The sequence below is a fragment of the Notolabrus celidotus genome, chromosome 5, assembly GCF_009762535.1.
Source record: "Notolabrus celidotus isolate fNotCel1 chromosome 5, fNotCel1.pri, whole genome shotgun sequence".
NCBI lineage: Eukaryota > Metazoa > Chordata > Actinopteri > Labriformes > Labridae > Notolabrus > Notolabrus celidotus.
Window position 1 is genome coordinate 6,392,049 of NC_048276.1, and position 23,493 is coordinate 6,415,541.

Consider the following 23,493-nt stretch of genomic DNA (forward strand, 5'->3'; position numbering starts at 1 on the left):
AGATCTAGACAAGAGGAAACAAGATCAGTAAGAGTAACAAAGTGCTTCGAGTCCATTTGGGTGCAGGTACTGCCAAGCAGTGTAAAGGCAATGCGCAAAAGTAAGTAAGGAATTATAATTTATTTTTTTTAATAAAATAAGGAACATCTACAATGAAGCAACCAAACCATTTAAGACCTTCCATTATCATCATCAACAATTAACATCACCACAATAATGACCAAAGTACCAAGTGCTGGGTCACTCCAAACCTGAACACAGATTCCCAGAGTAGAGCAGGACAGTGAGTCAACTGTAGCTGGAAGACATGATCTGCCACTGGGGACAACAGTGGAGAACAGTCTAGCCAAGTGCATAGTGCTTCCTAAAGAGCTGAGTCTTTAGCTGTCTTTTGAAAGTAGAGAAGGACTCCGCAGATCGAATGGAGTTGGACAATTCATTCCATCATTTAGGGACAACAGAAGAGAAGAGTCCAGCTAGTGATTTTGAGGCCTTGTGTGCTGGAAGCACTAGGCGCTTTTCAGAGGCTGAGCGTAGCGGGCGAGAAGGGCAGTAGACCTGGATGAGGGGTTCCAGGTACACAACCAACATCTTGAACCAGATAATAAATAAATAAATAAATAAATAAAACTGTTAAGCATAAGAGATAAGATATACTTTATTTGTCTCCCATTGGGGGAAATTCTTTTGTTACAGCAGCTTACAACACAGGACAGGGGAATACAACAATGTACTAACATAGTTAAAAAAATATAATAACAATAATAGTAGTAATGACAAGGGTAAAATAGAACAAAATAAAATAAAATAAAATAAAATATGGCAACTATTAGAGATGTATACACTCTATGTACGATTCTATCTGATAAATAGATAGGTATGTTAATGCATGGATAAAATTGCACCAGGTTATTTAAAAACAAACATACACAGTATGAAGAACAGTGCGATTCAGATGAATACAATAGTTATTTGTGAATATGCCAAGTCACATAGTAACTTCCATGTAGTGGAATGAAAGATGAGAACAGATGATTAACGGGACACAGCAGTGCTGGTGATAAACAGTCTGATTGCAGATGGGATGAAGGACCTGAGGTAGAGTTCCATCCTGCAGGGTAAATCAATCAGTCTATCAATCATAGACATTGTAACACAAAGTGCTGTACATAAAAACAACTTCAAATATAATAAACTAAAAAAAAAGAAAATAAGATGCTATACATACTTAAAATAAATAAATAAATAAGTGCATAAATCAATAAAGTGGAACAAAAGTGACAAAAATTTGAACTAGATAATAAATAAATAAATAAATAAAACTGTTAAGCATAAAACTCAGTTAAAAGGGAGACTAAAAAGGTAGGTCTTGAGTATACTTTTTAAAATATTTATGCTCTGTGCAGCCCTCAGATCTTCAGGTAGGGTGTTCCACAGGCTTGGGCCTTGATAATAAAAATCTGCCTCACTGTGAGTCTTTGTTCTTACTTTTGTACAATTAAAAGTCCACTACCTTTAGACCTGAGGGCTCTCACTGGCTCATATGCATGTATCTTAAATGTTTTTGGTTTGTGTACGAATAATTTGCATTCAATGTTGAATGCAAATTATCATATGACGATTAGACGTTAAATGTTTTAAAAAAATAATAAAAATATATATATATATATATATATATATATATATATATATATATATATATATATATATATATATATATATGTATATATATATATATATGTATATATATATATATATATGTATATATATATATATATATATATATATATATATATATATATATACATATTTATAATGATATTGATTATTATATTCTGACTTCGAATCAGTGTTGGGGGAATAATGCAATCTCATTTGGTGATTTCAATTTTCCACCAACCAGCAGGGGGCGACACTCAGTAACGTGAAAGGATCTCGGTCCCTTCACAGCATCCCGGAAGTGTCTCCACGCCGCTCGTTCTCGGCCATTTTTTCAAGTACAAGCTCCCCGAGACAAAAAACACAACACATCCTTTTATTACTGTACATAAATCTGGAATTTACCACTGAAGTGAGACGTGTAAGTTTTATTTCACCGTGGTTGTTTGAGATATTAACTCTGTGTTGTTCTCCTCGCAGCCGTTAGCTAGCTTCACTGATGATGCAGCTTCTGTTGTTGTCGTTGAGCTCATGCTAGGCTAACAAACTGATGTGCTAAAGCATGAAGGAGGCTCCGAGGCCTTGGTCTGTTACTACTGCGGATTCGGTTCAACTGCTCTTTTATTAAAATTTTAGCTACATCTGCACACAATAAAACTCTAATGAGTGATATTTATATCAACGTCTTAGTATTTGTGAGACGTTGAGTAGCATCACTTAGCTAGCTCAGGTGGTAGTTGCTAGCTCACCGGGATTGCAGCTAACAGCACTGACAATAAATCTTAATTTAACATTAATTGTTTTTATGTAACTAGTCATCAGCATACCTACATATATTGTCCGGATACAGTGAGCTGTAGTCATGTAGAAGCAAGCATTGTGCGAGCTTAGTCGTGTCCGTCCATGTTGTGTTAGCGCAATGCGACAACCTTGCATAGAGCTGCATGAAGCCCACCCTGCATGCTTTATTGGAACTTTGTGACATTAAAACACTGTTATTTTTTAAATTAAAACCATGATCAGATCACATAGAGACATGCAGTGCAATCAATATTTAATTTAAATTGTTAAATGTTGTTTCTCAGCAAAACCATCCACACTAAAATTGTGAATTTGGCAAAGAACAAAGATTTGTAGAGATGGACTTTTTGTATGTTTATCTCAAATATCAGGACACTGCTTTACATTACATTACATTGCTTTATGTAAACATTATAGAGCTTGTGCAACAGTACAACACACATCACACACTTAATTTATAACCCTGAATTAGAACCTAAGTTGACATTGGTTTTGGTTCACACATGTATGTAAGATCTTAAGAGATCAAACATATGTTCATGTCCTGACACGACTGTTTCTTAAAGAGGAAAATAATGTGCTGAATGCAATCATAGCAGAACCTCCTAGAGCAAATCTTACAAGTGATTGTGCACGACTGCATCTTATGTCGTAGACTCTAAGAATCTCACTGGCTGATCTTTATTTATAAATCTATTCTAGGACTTCTCCCTACAAACGTGTGTGTGTACACATGTGTAGAAACCTCAGCTGGTATGGCCTGCGCTCTCAGGAGATCATACAGTTGCAGGTCCCAAGAGTCAGAACTGAACTGGGCAAAAAGGCGTTAAAATTTTCAGCCTCGTTTACCTGGAATGATGTGCAGAAGGACTTGAAACTGACACATCTTGTAACTCTGGGGGAATTCAAGTCAATCATAAAAGACAGAGAAACAAGCTCAATTGGATCTTGTGATTGCACTGTGTAATCATGTAACTGTGTGAAACTGTGACCGTGTTTTATTTGTGTTGTTTTGTGTGCTTGTTGTGTGTTGTAACCTGTTGGTCACTCTTGAAAAAGAGGTTTTAAATCTCAACAAGTCTTTTACCTGGTTAAATAAATAAAGAAGATATCTATAACATGTCTTATAGAATCAATGAATGCCTGCATGATGACAAGTCCGTTTACTAAACACATCTCGCACTTCTTCTCAGGATCTGCAGTCATGTCTGACTTCATCGAGAGCGAGGCCGAGGAGTCAGAGGAGGAGTTTGAGGAGAAAGACTTGAAGCCCAGAAAGACCCAGAGGTTTATGGAGGAGGACGGTGAGGTTTAAATTGTTTGCTTCAGTCTTTCGTCTCTGAAATGGAGCCGTGTGAAGTGTGTTGAACTCACCCGTCATTTCTGAACAGATGAGGAGGAGGAAGAGAACACAGAAGACCAGGACGAGCGAGGAAACTTACGAGGTCTCATTGATGATGGAGATGAGGAGGAGGCGGAGGAGGAAGAAGCTCAAAAGAGTGGTAGTGCAGCGGCGAGTGACTCAGAAGAGGAAGTGAAGCATCGACGTAAAAAGCGAAGTGAGTTCATCAGGTGTTTTTATGAATGGTTGCTATCATAGCGTGCAGGTTAGGATCAAGATGTCTAGTTACTGGTACCTGCACGAGGATTCTTGTACAGCTCTTGCTCACTAGCAAAAGTCTTCATGCTCTATTATTGATCAATGTAATGTGAGTTGAAAAATGTGCTGGTTTTCAGTGTTAGTATTGCACTTAATTATCTTAGTAATTGGCATATCTACCCTCCGATAGAGGAGAATAACTGCCCTTAAAGTTGCAAAGCACCCACATCATGTGTGATTAGGTAGGGTGATGTAGTGACCAGATAATATATCTTTATATAATGTTAGTTTATGCCATATATCTGTGGCAGTTTCTGCATGTACTTGGATCATGTTAGCAATTCTCATTGGCACGAAAAGTTGTTAGAGCTCTCCAAACAAAAACACTTATTCACTGTATCTGCTGCTCTCAGTTAATCGTGGCTACATCTTATTGATGATTAACATTACTAAAGCAATACTTAACACGGTATGAGATGTTAAGGAAGGTTTAATCATGATGTAGTGAACCCAGATAGATTTTTGTTTAGCCTGAGAGTGGCCCTCATGTGGGAGGTCACCCGCCACTTCCCCTCATATAGCATTGAATTGATTATTTAAGAGATTGCAAGGAGAAGCATACATAAATATAAACTGAATATATTGAAGATTGAAGATGTATGGCTATTCTGCAATGTGCAATAAAATTATATCCTTTTTTCAATGAACTGTGCTGGACACAGTGGATTATAAAGTGAGGAAAAAAACACATATGATGTCCTTTATTGTCCCCGTAGGGAGATTTGTCTTTGACATCAGTGCTGCACATGTTACCTGCTCTTTCAACCCTCAAAGATCGAGACGGCCGCCGGCGGCCACAAATAGCTCTTATTCTTAAATGTTTAATAACTTTTGAACCGCTGATCCTATCAACAAGCTTTAAAAACTCAGTTCCAGCGGACATTCTCAGCTTTCCATCGATACCAAATGTCTCATTTGCATATCCAGCGGCTGCATGGTGACCGCAATGACGCCATCAAATTTAAAAGCATTGATTCGTCAGGGAAACCTACGTAGTTTCTTCCTCTGAGCCAATTGGCAATGGGTGTAGATGCTTAGTCCCACCCCTGTGTATCGATTGGTTCAAAATGTAAATTTCCAGGATGTGTTTCACCATGATAACCATCTACTTTTTTGGGGGAAATTTGAATGTAAAGAGCAGAAAACAAGACGGAGAATCCGTACACAAAACCGGCCAGCAAAATCAAACAGATTTGCATGTTATTTGAACTCAACACAAAATAAAAATGACAACACGAAGGTACACAACAGAAGAGGCACTGTTTCTAATTTTATCAAATGACCAGCTTGGCGATTTTGCCGAGGAGTCATCTGACTCTGACACAGACACAGCTGGGGCAGAGAGGAGGAGTGCAGCAGCTGCATCGATCCTTTCCAGGACATATATAGTATATGTTTCTGTAATTTATGTGTATAGTTGGTGAAGATCGTCTGAACCTTTTGCTAATTTTTACCAAATAATTTTCAGCTCTCTCATTATGTTCACAGTTAGTGAAAATAATTTACAATTTGTTTATTTGCACTAAGTGTATTTCAAATCATTTATGAACACAGTTTCCTGTATTTGTGACCATGTTTGCACGTGTTCATGATCAACATGTAAATCTGAAAAGTCACTTTTTCCTCTGTGTCCTAATTTATGATATAACAACATCTCTACTTACTCTCAGACCTTTTTTACACACATCCACAGGGTCAGTAAATCAAACATAAGAATACACCTGCTTTTTCCACTAAAAAAACGCCTTAGAAAATACTATAATAAATGGCTGTAGCTTGCTCAGTAAAGGTTTGATAGTGACAAAAATTCATTTGGAAGTCTAAAACACCTAAGTACAACTTTCTAACAAAACAAAACAAAACTTCCTGATGTTCTGTTTGAGTTCACAGTAAAAAATGACCTAAATTTCCAGACGATTTTTAAAAAACTTCAGTATTTTCATCCATTAGCAGACAAAACTAAAGTAAAACGGGTACTTTAAATGCAGCACAGTGAAAGATAAGGTTCTCCTGAATAAAATGATGTATGGCACTTGATGCTGAGTGCTTCAATAGGTTAGAAAAACAAGATAAATACAGCAGAGTCCGGCGCCCCCCAAAATGGTCTAGGTCTTTAAGGGTTAAAAAATCACCACAATGACACAAGAACACACATTTAAAAAAACAAACAAAATACAATAAATAATCCACATTCATACAACACACAGCATACTCTTAAAGAGAGAGCACAATAACACTGTCCCAACACTAACAGGCTATTTAATATTTAAAATTCTAATAGAGATCAGCACAAAGGAGTTTTTAAAACGATTCAATTCACACTTGGGGACTCTGTACCTTCTTCCAGACGGTAAAAGTTCATACTCAGAGTAAAGGATGTTCATTGATCTACAAGTATTCTCTGAGCCTGCCCAAGAGCAGACTGCTCATACATTTCCTGTAGGGAAGGGTTTGCCAGTCTTTCCAATGACCTTCATGGCAGTCTGCACCAGGCGAGAGAGTTAGGTTTTACTGTGGACTGTGAACATATTTCTGGTATCTGTTCAGCAGGTATATAACAGTTTGTTGATTTTCTTTTTTTTTTTTCATCTGATGTGCTCAATGTATTCGAGATCCAGATGCACAGCCATATTGGTTGCATTAACTGTACTTCTCTGTTGGTGCAGTTGGTACAGTCTCCTTACATATTCTTACTTTTCACTATAAATAAAAGTTAATTATCTTTTCACTTTCAGCCAGCGGCATTGAGCACAGTAAATATTTATAAGCTGGCAGTAGTTATTAAGACTTAAAATGATACATCTGAGTCTTCATATTTAAGAAATACTCCTTAAAGCTGATTTTTTTTCCCCCTCAGCATCTGATTTCCCTGAATAAATAAGCAGGTGTTTAAACTAGGAACGAAAGAACTGCTTTCTCTGAATGCTTTCCAAACTTGACTGAGATTTCCTTCTTTGCAGATTATGATGACTACCTGGATGATGATGATCTTGACCTGATTGAAGAAAACTTGGGTGTCAAAGTTAAAAGAAGGGTAAGAATCATGTTTTCTCTGAAGCAACAGAGTACAAGGTCGCTTTTAACCTCTCACATCCCGCCTAACTTCCAGCATCTCAAGTTTAATCTCTGCTGATGTCGTTCATGTCTCGTGTCACAGAAGAAGAAATACGACCGTGTGAAAACACTCGACGACGATGAAGAGGATGATGACGAGAAGGACTTGATCGCTGATGAGATCTTTCATGGAGATGCGGATGGCGAGCTTGAGGAAGGCGAGGCCGTGGATGAGCCTCTCCACCACGCTGATGACGAGGAGGAAGGGGAGGATGAGGAGTCAGGTAAACCAGGAGGAAGAGATTTCAGATCTCTGTTGATATCACCAAAAAGGAGAGATGTTGTAGAGAATTGTGAACTCTGAATAAAACCTGAACTACTTTTTAAATCTTTGCATGTCTCTCACAGATATAGATGACTTCATTGTGGACGATGATGGTCAACCAATCACCAAAAAGAGGGGCAAGAAGTTCTCAGGATACACAGATGCGTGAGTGTCTAAATGATACAACAAATCTAATAATGTCTGTCTGTTGAAAAGATCATTTAGAGGACAAAAGCTTGTTTTACCTCCAGTTTCTTGCTGTAATTGATCAAGCAAGGCCCAAAGATCTAGCCCCAGATCATCAAATGAGAATACGTTGGTTTAAAGCAGCTAGACCATAAATCATAATCACTGTGTCCTTCTTCCATCCAACAGAGCCCTCCAGGAGGCCCAGGAAATTTTCGGCGGCGACTTTGACTTTGCCGACTTTGACGCCGACGCTTACGAAGGGGGCGAGGAGGAAGAAGAGGACCAGGATGAAGAGGGCTGGGACCGACCTAAGAAGCAGACCAAGAGAAGACAAGGGAGGAAGAGCATCTTTGAGATCTACGAGCCCAGTGAGCTGGAGAGCAGTCACATGACTGACCAAGACAACGAGATCAGGACTACTGACATGCCCGAGAGGTTCCAGGTGTGTGTGGATTTACTGTTAACCATGTGGATGAGTGTGTTACAATCATGTTTGGTGGTTGCTTTTTTATTGTGTGCAATGAAATCTTATGTTGAGTGTGCCTGATGATGCCTTTTTGAGTTCTTGTTTCTGACTCTGTGTTTAAACTTATAGCTGCGATCGATCCCTGTTAAACCTGCTGAGGATGATGAGCTAGAAGAGGAAGCAGAATGGATCTTTAGACATGGCTTCTCCACTCTTACCATCTCCATGCAGGTATGGCTTTTCTTACACACCTAGGAAAATAAAGAACTTTAAAATCAGACATATCTTGTTTGATGTCTTCCTTTTTGGGAAAGATTGATTGACCTTCTTAAAATCTTACCTGAATATATCTTGACAAAGATCTTGTTTTTCTCTGCACCTTCAACAGGAGAGCACAGATTATCTGGACAGAGGAACAACCACAAACTTCAGCAGGAAAGGCCCCAGCACCATCGCCAAGATCAAAGAGGCCCTCAACTTCATGAGGAATCAACAGTTTGAAGTACGAAAATTTCACATTTCTGTCATCTCCATCAATCAATCTTTATTTATACATCACCAAATCACAGCAAATGTTATCTGACGACTCTTTCCAAACAGAGCAGGTTTAGACCGTACTCTATGTTCTATTATTAACACAGACCCAACATCAAGACAGGATAAGATCCAGTCCCATCTTACAGACAGGACTCAGTCCGATCTCATCTTAATCCACCATGAGCAGAGCACTTTGCAGCATTTAGCAAGTTACAGTGGCAAGGACAAACTTCCTTTAACAGGCAGAAACCTCCAGCAGGACCAGACTTAATTCATCAGTAGGATCTCTTATAGAGAGGATGCTTAATGTGACGTTATTGTTAAGAAAACATTTCTTTTTCAGGTTCCTTTCATAGCTTTCTACAGGAAAGAATATGTGGAGCCTGAGCTGAACATCAACGACCTGTGGAAGGTGTGGCAGTGGGATGAAAAGGTAAGGTTGAGCTGTGTAGTTACCTCCTTGTAGAGCAGGAATAAACTGAAATCGATGGAAAATACATTGTATGCTTATAAAGGGTGCAGAGCCAATCCTGTTATAGTCACTTCTTAAACTTCTCAAACACTGTTTCTATTATTGTCAATGATCTGCTTTAATCAGTTCGCCATATTTATGCCACTTCTTATCTCATGACTTACACATTTTCACTCTGCACTCTCCAGTGGACACAGCTGAAGACCAGGAAGCAGAACCTTACGCGTCTGTTCCAGAAGATGCAGTCCTACCAGTTCGAGCAGATCTCTGCAGACCCTGACAAACCTCTGGCTGACGGCATCCGTCCTCTGGACACGGCTGACATGGAGCGGTACGTCCTGATCACGAAGGAGGACAAGTCAACATGATGACAGATTATGAACAGTGCTCATTATCCACACTTACTTTCTGTTCAACTCAAGCCTGTTCTGTCTTTTCCCCTGTAGGCTGAAAGATGTGCAGACGCTTGAAGAGTTGGGTGACGTTTACAATCACTTCCTGCTCTACTATGGCCGAGACATCCCTAAGATGCAGAACGCCGCCAAGACGACGAAGAAGAGGATGAAGAAGATCAAAGAGGTGTCAGAAGATGGTATGATGGATCTGAAATTTTCATTTTAAGATTCAAATGATTCAAAACTGAACTTTGAGTTGGTGTTTTGAAGAACCTGACTTGATGGTTTGCTTCTTTAGGTGAAGAAGAGGAGCTAGAGGTCGAGGAAGAAGAAGAACAAAAAGGACCTGACCTCAAGCTGGCATCTCGCAGAGATATGTACAGCATCTGTCAGAGTGTCGGACTTGGTGAGTCCTTTTATCCGCCTTTTACACCACCATCTCAGTGATAAAGAATCCTTACACATGCTAACGTTTCTTTTCTTCACCGTAGATGGTTTGGCGAAGAAGTTTGGATTGACTCCCGAGCAGTTTGGAGAAAATTTGAGAGACAGCTACCAGCGTCACGAGACCGAGCAGTTCCCAGCTGAGCCCATAGAGCTGGCCAAAGACTACGTGTGCAGTCAGTTCTCCACCCCCGAGGCAGTTCTTGAGGGAACCAGGTACATGGTAGCCATGCAGATCGCCCGTGAGCCTCTGGTCAGACATGTTCTCCGACAGACGTTTCAGGAGAGGGCCAAGATCAACATCAAGCCCACGAAGAAGGGCAAAAAGGTGACAACTAAGGACTGAATGTTTCCTGAACATGTCAAGTGATTTCTGAGATCTCTTCCAACATCTCTTCTTGTTTGTTTGCTGTCTTCCTGTAGGAGATAGACGAGGCTCACTTTGCCTACTCCTTCAAGTATCTGAAGAACAAAGCTGTGAAAGAGCTAAACGGGGATCAGTTCTTGAAGATGTGTCTGGCAGAGGAGGAGGGGCTGCTCACCATTGACATCTGTATCGACCTCATCGGGGTCAAAGGGTAAGAAAAGAAAACACTCACAACCGGAATGTAAAATGAAGTTCAGTGTTGTTTGTGCAGCAGCTCTGCAGAGGACAAACCTCCCTGTACGCTGTGTTTGAATGCATAATTATTTGCAAAGTCACATAAAGTCAGCTTTAATCAAACAGATGAAGCAAAGTAAACAGACACATCAGGGCTCATAGTTCTAGTCAGTTTTTGTGTTCATGCACGTCCCACTGAGATCAGACATTTCCCCAAAACAGGATCTGATGTGACGAGCTCGTGCCATTTTTAGAATCTGCTTAGAATTCAGCTCGGAGGAAACGAGGGGTTGATAAGTAGGATAGCTCCCCTGAGGATTTCAGCAGCAAATACATTTTCTCCTCCACATCCTTGTCATTAAAGCGAGGGGGCTGCTGAATTATGACTCCGGTACAATTAAGGCCGTCCTTTTCATGTCTCTGCTGCTCTCCCCTTTGCTTCTCCTCAGATACGCCGGAGACCAGACGTACTTTGATGAGATCAAACAGTTCTACTACAGAGACGAGTTCAGCCACCAGGTGCAGGAGTGGAACAGGCAGCGAACTTTAGCCATCGAGAGGGCGCTCAGTCAGTTCCTCTATCCTCAGATGGCCAAAGAGCTTAAGAGCAAACTGATCGCCGAGGCCAAAGAGAGCATCGTCAGGGTAACTAGCGCTGCCGCCCTTCACCAGTGGTTGTTCGATCAGAGCGTTTGACCTCAAACTCATCGTGAACTTTCTATTCCTTGCAGTCCTGCTGTCGTCGGTTGTATAACTGGCTGAAAGTGGCTCCTTACAGGCCAGATCAGCAGGTAGAGGAGGATGATGACCTGATGGATGAGAGTCAGGGCAAAGGCATTCGTGTGCTGGGTGTGGCCTACGCACCAAGCAGGTATGTGTCCCAGAATATGTCATTCATTCTCCTCAAACAGCAGAAGCTAGTATTTGAAATTAAATGAGTTAAATATTCTGCTTACGTGATCCATTTAAGTGACTTTAAACTTTGCTGTTACAGAGACACACCCGTTTTCTGTGCTCTGATCAACGGCGAAGGAGAGGTGGTTGACTTCTTACGTCTGCCCTACTTCATGAAGAGGAGGAATGCCTTCAGGGAGGATGAAAGGGAGAAGAAGGTACAAGCTTCAAACGCTGCTTTGCTTTATGTGCTGTCAACAGATGGTTTGTTTGTGTTTCAAAGCACCGCCCATCTCTCACTCTGTACGTGTCATCCCCACTGTAGGCCCACGATATTGAAAATCTAAAGAAGTTCCTGTCCAGTAAGAAACCTCATGTGGTGGCTGTTGCAGGAGAAACACGGTAAATAATGAAGTCCTTTTCGTGTGTTGCTGAAAAGCCACTGAAGTATCAAACAGCATTCATGACTTCACACAGAGTCAGAGTGTAAATATCAAAAACATGATGTGTGTGCAGAGACGCTCAAATGATCATGGAGGACATCAAGAGGGCCATCAGCGAGCTGGAGCAGGAGTCGTCTCTGCCGGCTGTGGGAGTCGAGCTTGTTGACAATGAACTGGCGACATTGTACATGAACAGCAAGAGGTCTGAGGTAAACAGTAAACACAGTTACTGCAGGCTCAGAAACACAACACTCCTCCACTGTTAAAGGTAGATTCCCCTGTGTGTGTGTTCCCCCCTGACCCCCTGTTTTCTCTCCATGCAGGTGGATTACAGAGATTACCCCCCGCTGCTACGACAGGCTGTGTCCATAGCCAGGAAAATCCAGGATCCTCTGATAGAGTACGCTCAGGTCTGCAGCACAGATGATGATATCCTGTGTCTGAAACTGCACCCGCTACAGGTGAGAGACTGAGATCAAGACAAATTCACAGCTTCTGAAACCTGTTAATTTATTGCGGTGTGTTGTTGATACAGGATTTATTGAAAAATGGTAAACACAGATTTACAACATCTGCTGTGACATCACTGGGAGACTAAAAGACTAACACCTTGAATGTTTTCAATCAAATGTTATTTTTATTTAATGTTATTTGTAATCACATTAATTCACCTTTATACAGATACACTTGTTCTATGTCATCTATAGCAGGGGTTCCCAAAGTGCGGGGCGGGACCCCCTGGTGGGGTCGCAAGACACAAATGGGGGGTCGTGAGATGTCTTCCAAAATATATATATTTTTTAAATGATCTAAAAATAGAACATTTACCCATTATAGTACAAAATTTCGACAAAAATAGTAGCTCAGCTTGAAATACAAGCTTGAAAATATAAAATGTAATGATTTTTCTGCCTTTCTTTTTGCCCGATGACTAAGTTTAAGGTTAGTGAACAGTTAATTATCAAAAGCATCAGTAGCAGCAGGTTAATTCGTAGCAGCGCAGGAAACACAACGGCATGCTCATATAGATAGGCTGATTTTCTGCAGACCAGCTAAATGAAGTCACATTAAATCACTTGGAGGGACAGTGGGGGTCCCGAGTCTTTGGCAGCAATATTTTGGGGGTTGCGGTCTGAAAAGTTTGGGAACCCCTGATATATAGCGATCCATCTTCTCAGTTTTTATAATTATTATAAAACAGAAATCAAAGGAAACATAAAAAAAACAAGGATTAAAAAAGAACATGAGGTGTCTGTTTCTCAAGAAAACTAAAGCCAGAAGTTTTAAGCTTATTATTCGTCTGCTGTATTTTTAGCTTTGGTTACATCATATCAGCTCCTTGTGTTGTTTGATCTCCTTCTTTTCTTCTGCAACATCAAACAGAACCTTTACATTTTGATTCTGCTTTGAGATCAAAGCCAGAAATACACCAACCTGTAATGTAGTCAGCCTAGCCGGATGCAAAACAATTACCATCAATAATAATAATAATAATGATAATAATCTTAATTCATGTAGCACTTTTCAAAACAGGGTTACAAAGTGATTTACAAATAAGAAAGAAACAAAAAGACAATAAAAGAAAAAAAAGGAGGAAGACAAGTAAAAGTAAATCAAATAATGTTGGAAGAATAAAAAACAACAATAACAAGAAAAAAATAAGAAATATAAAATGGAAGAATATAAAATAAAATAACGATGATGTTCTCCAGACTCCTGAACAGCTCTAACTGATGTGAAAAATGAGAAAGGAATCATGGCTGTATAGAAATGCTGATTTTTGAAGCTGTTGTCGTCTCTTTGAATCTCAGGAACATGTGGTGAAGGAGGATTTGCTCAGCGCTCTGTACTGTGAATTCATCAATCGCGTCAATGAGGTCGGAGTGGACGTGAACAAGGCCATCGCGCATCCTCACACCCAGAGCCTGGTCCAGTTTGTTTGTGGTCTAGGACCCAGGAAGGGCTCACACTTACTCAAGGTAAACGTTTGAACCATTAATAAACATTCAGCGTCTCTATTGAGCAGCGTGTCTGATGATCCGCTAACCATCGGGGTCTTTGTGTTCGTCCAGATTCTGAAGCAGAACAACACCCGCCTGGAGAACAGGACTCAGCTGGTCACGATGTGTCACATGGGACCCAAAGTTTTTATCAACTGTGCCGGTTTCATTAAGATCGACACTGCGTCACTAGGAGACAGGTTGGTACCTTGAAGAGGTCTTTCACACGCTCCATGTGGTCCAGACACTCCCTGAAATGTTTAACCCACCATTGAAGTCCTTTAAACCAGAACTACTTCCTCCCTTCTCAAACTTTCTACACAGTACTGACTCCTACATCGAGGTTCTGGATGGATCTCGAGTCCACCCTGAGACGTACGAGTGGGCTCGTAAGATGGCTGTGGACGCTCTTGAGTACGATGAGTCAGCAGAGGATGCTAACCCGGCAGGAGCTCTGGAGGAGATCTTGGAAAATCCTGAACGTCTGAAAGATCTGGATCTGGATGCCTTTGCTGAAGAGCTTGAGAGACAGGTCAGTGAGTGCATGTGTCTGACATGTCTGACGTGTCCTTAAACAGCTTGTACAGTGTGGAGAAATTTCTGTAATGAGTCTGAAATGCAACAGTTTAATTCTTTGTTTCAGGAACCTGTAAATCCAGAACAAACTTAATCCATGTTTCACATTCCTCCAACTTATTATTATTGTTTTCTTCTTTGTTCATTTCTTTAGGGTTATGGAAACAAAGGGATTACCCTCTACGATATCCGTGCTGAGCTGAGCTGCAGGTACAAAGATCTGAGAGTCGCCTACAGAGTCCCTAACACAGAGGAGGTGTTCAACATGCTCACCAAGGAGACTCCAGAGACCTTTTATATCGGTAAGACACAGTGAACAGAAGTGCACCTACAGTATATATGATCTAAAATCAATAATCCTAACCATCAGCACATAGCCAATTGGTTAGAGCTTCATAAGTTTTCCCCAAGCGGCAACCTCTGGTCTTAAATATGAAGTACTAAGATCATTGTGCGTTCACTTGAGGCTGGCTGCAGAAACACTGGAAACCACATACACACACATTTGAAGAGCCTGGTTCAAAAAACAGTTAAAGTGTGAGTAGCTCATTTTTCTCTCCTCGTACTGGGGGTGATTTTTTTTATAACTCTATATTTTTGAAGATATTAAACTTATTAGTTTTGCCCAAATAAGGGCATGGCTGACTTGACTGACAGGCGGGCACACTGTAGCTGTTAGCGAAAAGGCTAAAGACCCGCCTCACCTCACACCAGCTCAACAGATGTTAGGTTGTGTTCAGCATTTCCAACATGGCTCCCACCAACAATCAGCTTCAGAAACAGATGGATGACGTCACGGATACTACGTCCATTTTTTAAACAATCTATGGTTCTCCCTCCTTCTCTTCCAGGTAAGCTGATCACCAGTGTAGTAACAGGTATCGCTCACCGGCGGCCTCAGGGAGAGAGCTACGACCAGGCCATCCGCAATGACTCCACCGGGCTGTGGCAGTGTCCCTTCTGCCAGCAAGACAACTTCCCTGAACTCAGCGAGGTACTGCAGAGACACCAGAGATCTCTTCTCTTTGTAAACTTCATGTCAGAAAACAGCTGAGCTCAGTGTCTGACATCTCAGTTTAACTTCTGGGTTTGTGTCCTCTCTTTAGGTGTGGAATCACTTTGACAGCGGGTCGTGTCCGGGTCAGGCTATCGGGGTGCGGTCCAGGTTAGATAACGGCGTACAGGGATTCATTCCCACCAAGTTCCTCAGTGACAAAGTGGTGAAACATCCAGAGGAGAGAGTCAAGGTGAGGAGTGTTTGTTGAACTTTGTGTTTCTATCTCTGTCTGTTTCTACTTCTTTTCATCTAATGAGTGAGTTTTCTTCTTCTCTTCTTCAGGTGGGCATGACCGTTCACTGCCGCATCATGAAAATCGATATTGAGAAATTCAGCGTTGACCTCACGTGCCGCACGTCGGATTTGATGGACAAAGCCAACGAGTGGAAGCTCCCCAAGGACAGCTACTATGACTTCGACAATGAGACTGAAGACCAAAAACAGGAGGAGGAGCTCAAGAAGAAACAACAGAGGACACGTTAGTATACCACGGGCCTGTGACCGTTTTTAAAATCAAAGCATCGATCAAAACTTTACACTTTGTCACTTCCACATCCTGGTGTTTACTCCATGTGTCTGTCCTCTTCTCACAGCGTATATCAAGCGTGTCATCGCCCATCCGAACTTCCACAACATCAGCTTCAACCAGGCAGAGAAGATGATGGAAACCCTGGATCAGGGAGACTTGATCATCAGACCCAGCAGCAAAGGAGAGAACCACCTCACTGTTACCTGGAAGGTGAGAAACCTAGAAGGGGGCAGGAGGCTGATGAGGGAAAACTAAACATCTTAGTGTCAGCAATACAGTACAATGTAGGGTTTTCTAATGCTGCACATTCAGGACTGACTCTGTGATGTTTCATAGGTGGCTGATGGAATCTACCAGCATGTGGACGTGAAAGAAGAAGGGAAAGAAAACGCCTTCAGCTTAGGGCACACTCTCTGGATCAATACTGAAGTAAGCAGTTTCCCTCCTCTTTCATGATCTCGAGCCTCTCTGTCAAACCTGAATCAGAAAACATTGCTGCTGCATGTTCTCATTGAGTTTGTTGCTTTCTCTGCAGGAGTTTGAAGATCTGGATGAAATCACCGCTCGGTTCATCCAGCCTATGGCTTCATTCGCCCGGGATCTTCTAGGGCATAAGTACTTCCATGAGTGCTACGGGGGAAGCAAAGAGGTATGTCTTGAAATGTTTGAATATCTTCCTAAAACCTGGTCTTGTTTTGAGCTTCACCTCTCACGTCTCCTCATGTTTTCTTCTTCTCTGATAGAAAATGGAAGAGTTACTGGTCAAGACGAAGAGAGAGAAACCCACTTTTATTCCGTACTTTATCTCAGCATGTAAAGAGCTACCAGGGAAGTTCATCCTGGGCTACCAGCCTCGAGGAAAACCAAGGTGAGCAGAAGCACTAAAACAAAGTAAAGGTGCCTTTTGACCAAGAGTTCCGGGGTCTTTTAGCCCCCAGAACTACTTTACATGGAACTAAAAGGTTCCTGTGCCCCCATTGTTGTCTGCGTTTCGACCGCAGGCTGAAGTCCCGGGTAGATTGTGTAAATCATGCCAGTGACATATGGAGGAAATAAAAGTAAATGCACTACACCACCAGACCAGTAGAGGGCAGTAAAACAAAGATGAATCCCTTTCATCACAGATGACACCATAGAAGCAGACGGACAGGCAGGTATCATTATGAGCAACACAACAGTTAGCCTGTTAGCATGAAGAGACTCAGCTGGCGCTGTTTTAGATGGTGCTATATTTCATCACAGATGGATTCACTGAATCAACACGTGAGAGGAGATAAGCGCGAGTAGCAAAGACGTTTCAACACGGCTTTAAAATCCTTTTGAACTCAAAAAGCGGTGTCAGGGATCGATCGGTGTTTTGGTTTAAACAGCGACCCTGTTAACTGGAGACTCTCAGCCGGATGCATCCCTCATAAACGTCTTTGGACGATCATTAAATATCTGAAATCTTAATGAAAACTAATCTAGATTGCATTCCCAGGAACTCCCTCTGTGTTTCAACAGCTGTGTAAACTCCACAAACACTGACACGTTCAGCTGAAGGGCTCCAGTTTACAGGGTCACTTTTAAAACCGGAACACCGGGAGGAGAGACGCATTCACGGTGGGCTGAGAGAAGACTACTGTTACAAGCTGCTAAATCAAGAGAATCACAGCTTCTTCTTTTGAAAAGTACACACACATACAAAAAAGATAGAACAAATAAAAGCTAATGAAAGAAAGAGAAATCAAGTGAATCACAGATGTGTGTGATGTTATTGCGGACGGTGGGCGGAATAAAAACACTGCAGGTTAATCTACCAATCAGACACATTCTGCATTGCAGGCCCTGTCCCCTGAAAGTCCCGGGACCTTTGAAAAGTACTGCAACCCTATCAGGGGCTTTTTAGGGGGGAGATTATCTACCCCTGAACTACATTTAGACCCTGGGTCCACCGGTCAAAACACCTTAAAGCAAAAACAGAAGATGATTCATTTCAGTGCTAATTATAAAATTGGTAACATAACGTGGTGACATCCAAAGTTCCATAGCTATAAAGGAAATCACAAAACCCTTATCCACTTTCATACACTACTTTTCCACTGCAGATACATGTTGGGTTAAGTCTGCTGGTTTTAAAACAAGGTTTACAAACTGCACACTCACAACTGAACGTCTTTTTTACAGAGTTGAATTTGTGACCATCACCCCGGACGGCTTCCGCTACCGCTCCCAGATATTCCCCACAGTGAACGGACTATTCCGTTGGTTTAAGGACCATTACCAGGAGCCTGTGCCAGGTACGAAAGAACCCTGTCTGATGTTGTTCATGTGAGTCACAAAAATATCTTTAAAAATCTAACATTCTCCATCCATCCATCCACAGGCATCACTCCGAGCAACAGCAGCCGAACAAGGACTCCTGCATCCCTGAATGCCACCCCGGCTAACATCAACATCGCAGGTGAGTCCAGCTCTCTACCACACATGCACACTCTCTCTCTCTCTCTCTCTCTCTCTCTCTCTCTCTCTCTCTCTCTCTCTCTCTCTCTCTCTCTCTCCCTCTCTCTTACAATTCTTCAACTCCTTCCTCCCCAGACTTGACGCGAGCTGTCAACGCCCTCCCACGCAACATGACCTCTCAGATGTTCAGTGCCATCGCTGCAGTCACAGGTCAGGGCCAGAACCCCAACACCACCCCTGCTCAGTGGAGCTCCAGCCAGTACGGCTACGGAGGCAGCACAGGAGGAGGAGGAGGGAGCTCATCGGCTTATCATGTGAGTGCGGGCGCTGGCTACAGATAATACATGATACCTCAGGTAGTGGGGTAGTGATGGATAGGAGGGGGTTCAGTGAGCTTTTCAGCCACTGAATATTTAGCTTAGGAGGATTGGCGTTCAAATATCCGCAGACTTAAACTCTTAACCACCTCTTAGCGCCTGATTCATGACATCTTATTCCCCTTCTGCAGGTATTTGCAACCCCTCAGCAGCCAATAGCGACCCCCTTGATGACGCCCAGCTACTCCTACACCACGCCGAGCCAGCAGGCCCTTGGCACGCCGCAGTATCCGGGCTCCACACCGCAGTCTTCGCACTCTCACCCCTCGCACGCCCACCCGCACGGAAGCCACGTGTCACACCACAGCCACCACGGCCATCACAGCAGCAGCAGCCACGGCCACTCGTCCGGCACGCCATCGTCCTCCACATCATCCAGAGGAAGGACGCCACAGCAGCAGCCGCCACAGCAGCCGCCACAGCCTCAGCAGCCTCAGCAACAGCAACAACAGCCGCCACAGCAGCCACAGCCAAAGTAAGCACAGGGGGGATTTAAGCAACATGGGAATCAGATGTGTTGATGTGTTTTCTGTCAGTAGGTGGTGCTAAACCAACAACATTTATAGTACTCTTCTCATCACTGACTAAAGCTCCTCCTCTTTTCCCTCCCTCCCTCCTCACAGGCCCAGCGGCAGCAACGCTTCAGCCGTGGACTGGGGCAAGATGGCGGAGCAGTGGCTGAAGGAGAAGGAGGCGGAGGGCCGGAAGAAAGCTCAGAGGATGACACCCAGACCGTCACCCAGCCCCATGATCGAGAGCACACCCATGTCCATCGCCGGAGACGCCACGCCCCTGCTGGATGAAATGGACCGATAGGACACGCAGGGGGGCGTCACTACCCCCCCTCCCCCTCCTCCTACCCCTCCCTCCTCAGCCTACGTCATCCGGATAACCTTCCCCTCTCATGTATTTCTCACCATCCGTCAGACCATTTCATCAAGCTGGAGCTCACAGCGTTCAGCTGACTGTCCATTCACACGCTCTCTCCTCGTCCTGATGTCATAGCTGCAGTTTATCGATCATGGCTCATCCCAACTCCTTCCTTCCTTCCTTCCTTCCTCCTGTCCTCCTGTCCTCCTCATTACACCTCAAACGTTCCTCTCCTCCTCCCCTCTGGCCATCTCTGGCTGATTGGTATTTTGTATAGTATGAATAACACTGTATATGTCATGCAGAAAGTCAGAACAATGACAAAAAAAAACACTTGAATTATCTGACAGCAGTTACACATAGGATATGGACCTACACAGAACATGTCAGCGAGCTGTCGTACTATCTTTATTTTTATGATCGGTCTTAGTTTGATCCGTGAGCGGTGGTGACAGAGAGGCACAGTTACAGTTTTTCTTCTGTAAGGTTGATGCCAAAAAGAACGCCTTGCCAAGCCCAATCAGGAAGTTGAAATTTTTTTGTATGCGTCAGAATGAATAAAGACTGTTTTTTTTCTGTTTAAACATAATGCCTCTGCTCTTCACATCTGTTTAAAGCAAACACATCTGTACAGACACGTGCACACCGAACGTGGGGGGGAAGGTTGGTAATGAACGCTCGCTTCTCCCACATGATGTATTATAACCAGCTGACTGTGGTCTGGCTCCTGTAGATAGCCTCTAATGTATTATGGACTCTCTCTAAGCGTACTGTAGATGACTTCCACAGTACAGATGACTTCGTCTGCATGAATGTGAGTGCAGAGAAGTTGGTTCACGTTTTAAAGGGGTTGACTTTAGTGAAAGTATCAAACAGGCAAAGTGACAGATTAAAATCCCTGACATGACAGAGGTCAGAGGTCGTTTTTAAAAAGAGATCTATCTCTCTCATATCTTAAATGTGTGCGGTTAAGAAAGTATTTAACTTTGACTTGGTGTTATGGTGTTTGCCACCTTGCAGGGTGCAGCCTCTTCCAGTCCAAAGTGGTATAACTGACAGAATCACAATATTTCAGTGGATACGTTGAATTTTGTAAACTTCAAAATAACATCAAACTGACTTCCCACTGTCTTCATATTTCTCGCTCTGTATAATATTTGAAATGCACGCAGCTGTTTGAGTAGAATGAGTTTATTGTCCAGCACATCAGATCTCTTGTGCGGCTCTTGAAGCCTCTCTGCATCCCTCTTCACGTATGCAGTTTTTCTTTCCCGCTGTGCCACAGTTACAAACAAGCTGCGCTCGTATTCAGTGGTGTGCTTCATTTTGCAGTGTGCAAAAGTATCATGGTCTCATGAGTATGCATATTGTTTTTGAATGATTATGTTTCGGGGTTAAACTTGCTTGGTTTTTACGTCTCCTGCTAGTTTAAGATGCTGGGTCTCTCTCAGCGAGGGATGTGATTGGTTGTTGGCAGTTGTTGGTGATGGAGGAGAAATGATGTCTCTGGCACTGCTGATGACCTTTTCTACCTGTGATCCCTTTAATAAAAGTGTTCATATTAAAACCTGGAGTCTCGTTCATGCTGATTTGGGAAACAGACAGGCATGTGATGTACACCAGGGGTTCACAAAGTGTGGGTCGGGACCCTTTGGGGGGTCGCGAGACACAAATGGGGGGTCGTGAGATGTCTTCCAGGATGTTTTTTTTTCTCAATTATCTAAAAATAGAACATTTTACCCATTATTGTAAAAATTATAGACAGAAATAGAAGCTTAAAGCTGCTGTTGGTAGTCACAGAGTAAACATCTGTTCAGAGAGAGGGACTTCGAATGTCAACACTATCCCTCCCAACCAGATTTCCACTTAGCCCCCCAACACAGATCGGCGTGTGCAAGGCTAAGGGGATTCTTGAGCCTGGTGGGACAGCTCAGGGTGTTTTAACCCTTTCTGTCCATGTTGATCTGTGGTGGAAGGAGGAGGAGGGAGGCAGAGGACTCAAGGGGTTACAGGATACTGTGGACCAAGGCACCAAAATCACTACAAAGAAATAAGGAAGTAGAGAAATAAAGAGGTAAAGAAATAAAGATTAAGTAAAGAAAAAGAAAGAATAAGGAAAATAAGTAGTAGAATAAAAAGAGCTAAAGAGAGTGTGTGTTCGTTAATGTATGTGTGTGTTCATTTTTTAAGTGTACTGTGTATATGTGTGTGTGCATGATGTGTGGTATGAGCTCAGGCAGCAGTGGACAGGCAGAGGTTTCTGGGTTATGGAGGGTTCAGTGGGTGGAGGTCTTTTTTGAGTTGAATGATGAATGACAGGGGCTTGTTGATTGTGGCAAGTGCTTCCTTGATGGTTTTGCAGTCATGATAGTGCTGGACTCATAACCAATCAGAGGACATAGTAGAGGCCTTCCCTCAACCAATCAGGACAGAGGATTGGAGATTAGCTGTGACTGGTCTGTCATAACGGGAACAAGGGGAATAACATTGCTTGATACAAAGGCATTGGAAAACGCAGAGATTTCACAATAGTCTCAAATTATTCCACTTACTGATGAGTACCGATGAATATTATGACCTTTTCTCCAAACCCAGCAGAAAAAAAGCAACATTTTTTTACACCATTCCTACCAACAGTAGCTTTAATTTGAAATAAATCCTTGAAAATAGAAAATGTAATGAGTTTTCTGCCTTTCTTTTCACAAGGTGACTCCTAAGTTTAGGGTTAGTGAACAGTTAATGATCAAAAGCATCAGTAGCAGCAGGTTAATTCATAACGTCCCAGGAAACACAGACACATGCTCATATAGGTAGGGTCATTTTCTGTAGACCAGCTAAATGAAGCCACATTAGATCACTTTGAGGGGCAGGGGGGTCGGGAGTCTTTGGTATCTCTATTTTGGGGGTCGCGGGCTGAAAAGTTGGGGAACCCCTGCTGTACACTACCAGTCAAAAGTTTGGACACACCTTCTCATTCAATGGTTTTTATTTATTTTAATTATTTTCAACATTAGAGATTAATACTTAATACCTTCTCCTCACCTGTAAATCTCTCCACAACCTGGCCCCCACTTACCTCCAGGACCTCCTTCATGAATACACTCCCTCCCGCTCCCTCCGCTCAACGTCAGCTAGACTACAAACCATTCCACCGTCACGCCTCAGTACTATTGGTGCCAGAGCCTTCAGCTGCTCAGCACCCAGACTCTGGAACTCACTCCCCCCACACATAAGACAGTCAGACTCAATAACATCATCAGCATTCAAATTAGCATATTCACTCTAACTGGACTCTGTGCACTTCACTAGTTTTTATTCTATATTATTATTTAGTCTGTTTGTTTTAATGATGAATGATTTTTATTTTTATTCCCTGTAAGGTGACCTTGAGTGACTTGAAAGGTGCCTCCAAATAAAATGTATTATTATTATTATTATAATTAATACTGAAGACATCAAAACTATGAAATAATCTGGATTACAACAGTAGTCAAATAGGGCTATCCATTGTGTACTAACCCTACCTCTGAACAACACAACTGATGGTCTCAAACACATTAAGAAGGCAAGGCATTCTACAAATGAACTCTTGACAAGGCTCATGTTAATTAGAAACCATTCCAGGAGACCACTTCATGAAGCAGACTCAGAGAATACCAAGAGTGTGCAAAGCTGTCCTGAAGGAACTACTGCCTGAAGGCT

General features: G+C 42.4%; 1 protein-coding gene across 1 annotated transcript; it reads left to right on the forward strand.

Annotated features, from left to right (window-relative positions):
• Positions 1-1,941: 1,941 nt before the first annotated feature.
• Positions 1,942-20,380, forward strand: supt6h (SPT6 homolog, histone chaperone and transcription elongation factor). The gene is made up of 37 exons (XM_034683239.1): positions 1,942-2,080; positions 3,654-3,764; positions 3,852-4,019; positions 7,081-7,154; positions 7,278-7,458; positions 7,583-7,664; positions 7,875-8,130; positions 8,284-8,385; positions 8,543-8,656; positions 9,035-9,124; positions 9,352-9,494; positions 9,610-9,755; positions 9,857-9,964; positions 10,050-10,330; positions 10,426-10,580; positions 11,053-11,248; positions 11,335-11,474; positions 11,598-11,715; positions 11,823-11,899; positions 12,014-12,149; positions 12,264-12,401; positions 13,752-13,919; positions 14,013-14,140; positions 14,265-14,472; positions 14,671-14,818; positions 15,368-15,510; positions 15,623-15,763; positions 15,856-16,051; positions 16,167-16,312; positions 16,439-16,531; positions 16,638-16,751; positions 16,846-16,970; positions 18,269-18,381; positions 18,468-18,545; positions 18,680-18,858; positions 19,053-19,396; positions 19,545-20,380. The coding sequence occupies exons 2-37, from the start codon at positions 3,665-3,667 to the stop codon at positions 19,735-19,737; spliced, it is 5,322 nt and encodes a 1,773-aa protein (XP_034539130.1). The 5' UTR covers positions 1,942-2,080; positions 3,654-3,664; the 3' UTR covers positions 19,738-20,380.
• The last annotated feature ends 3,113 nt before the right edge of the window (positions 20,381-23,493 follow it).

Excerpts from the sequence above, each read along its gene's own strand:
- supt6h (XM_034683239.1), top strand. The coding sequence starts at position 3,665 with ATGTCTGACTTCATCGAGAGCGAGGCCGAGGAGTCAGAGGAGGAGTTT. Across the intron at positions 13,920-14,012 it reads AGGGCTCACACTTACTCAAG|ATTCTGAAGCAGAACAACAC; the intron begins GTAAACGTTTGA and ends GTGTTCGTCCAG. Across the intron at positions 16,971-18,268 it reads CAGCCTCGAGGAAAACCAAG|AGTTGAATTTGTGACCATCA; the intron begins GTGAGCAGAAGC and ends TCTTTTTTACAG.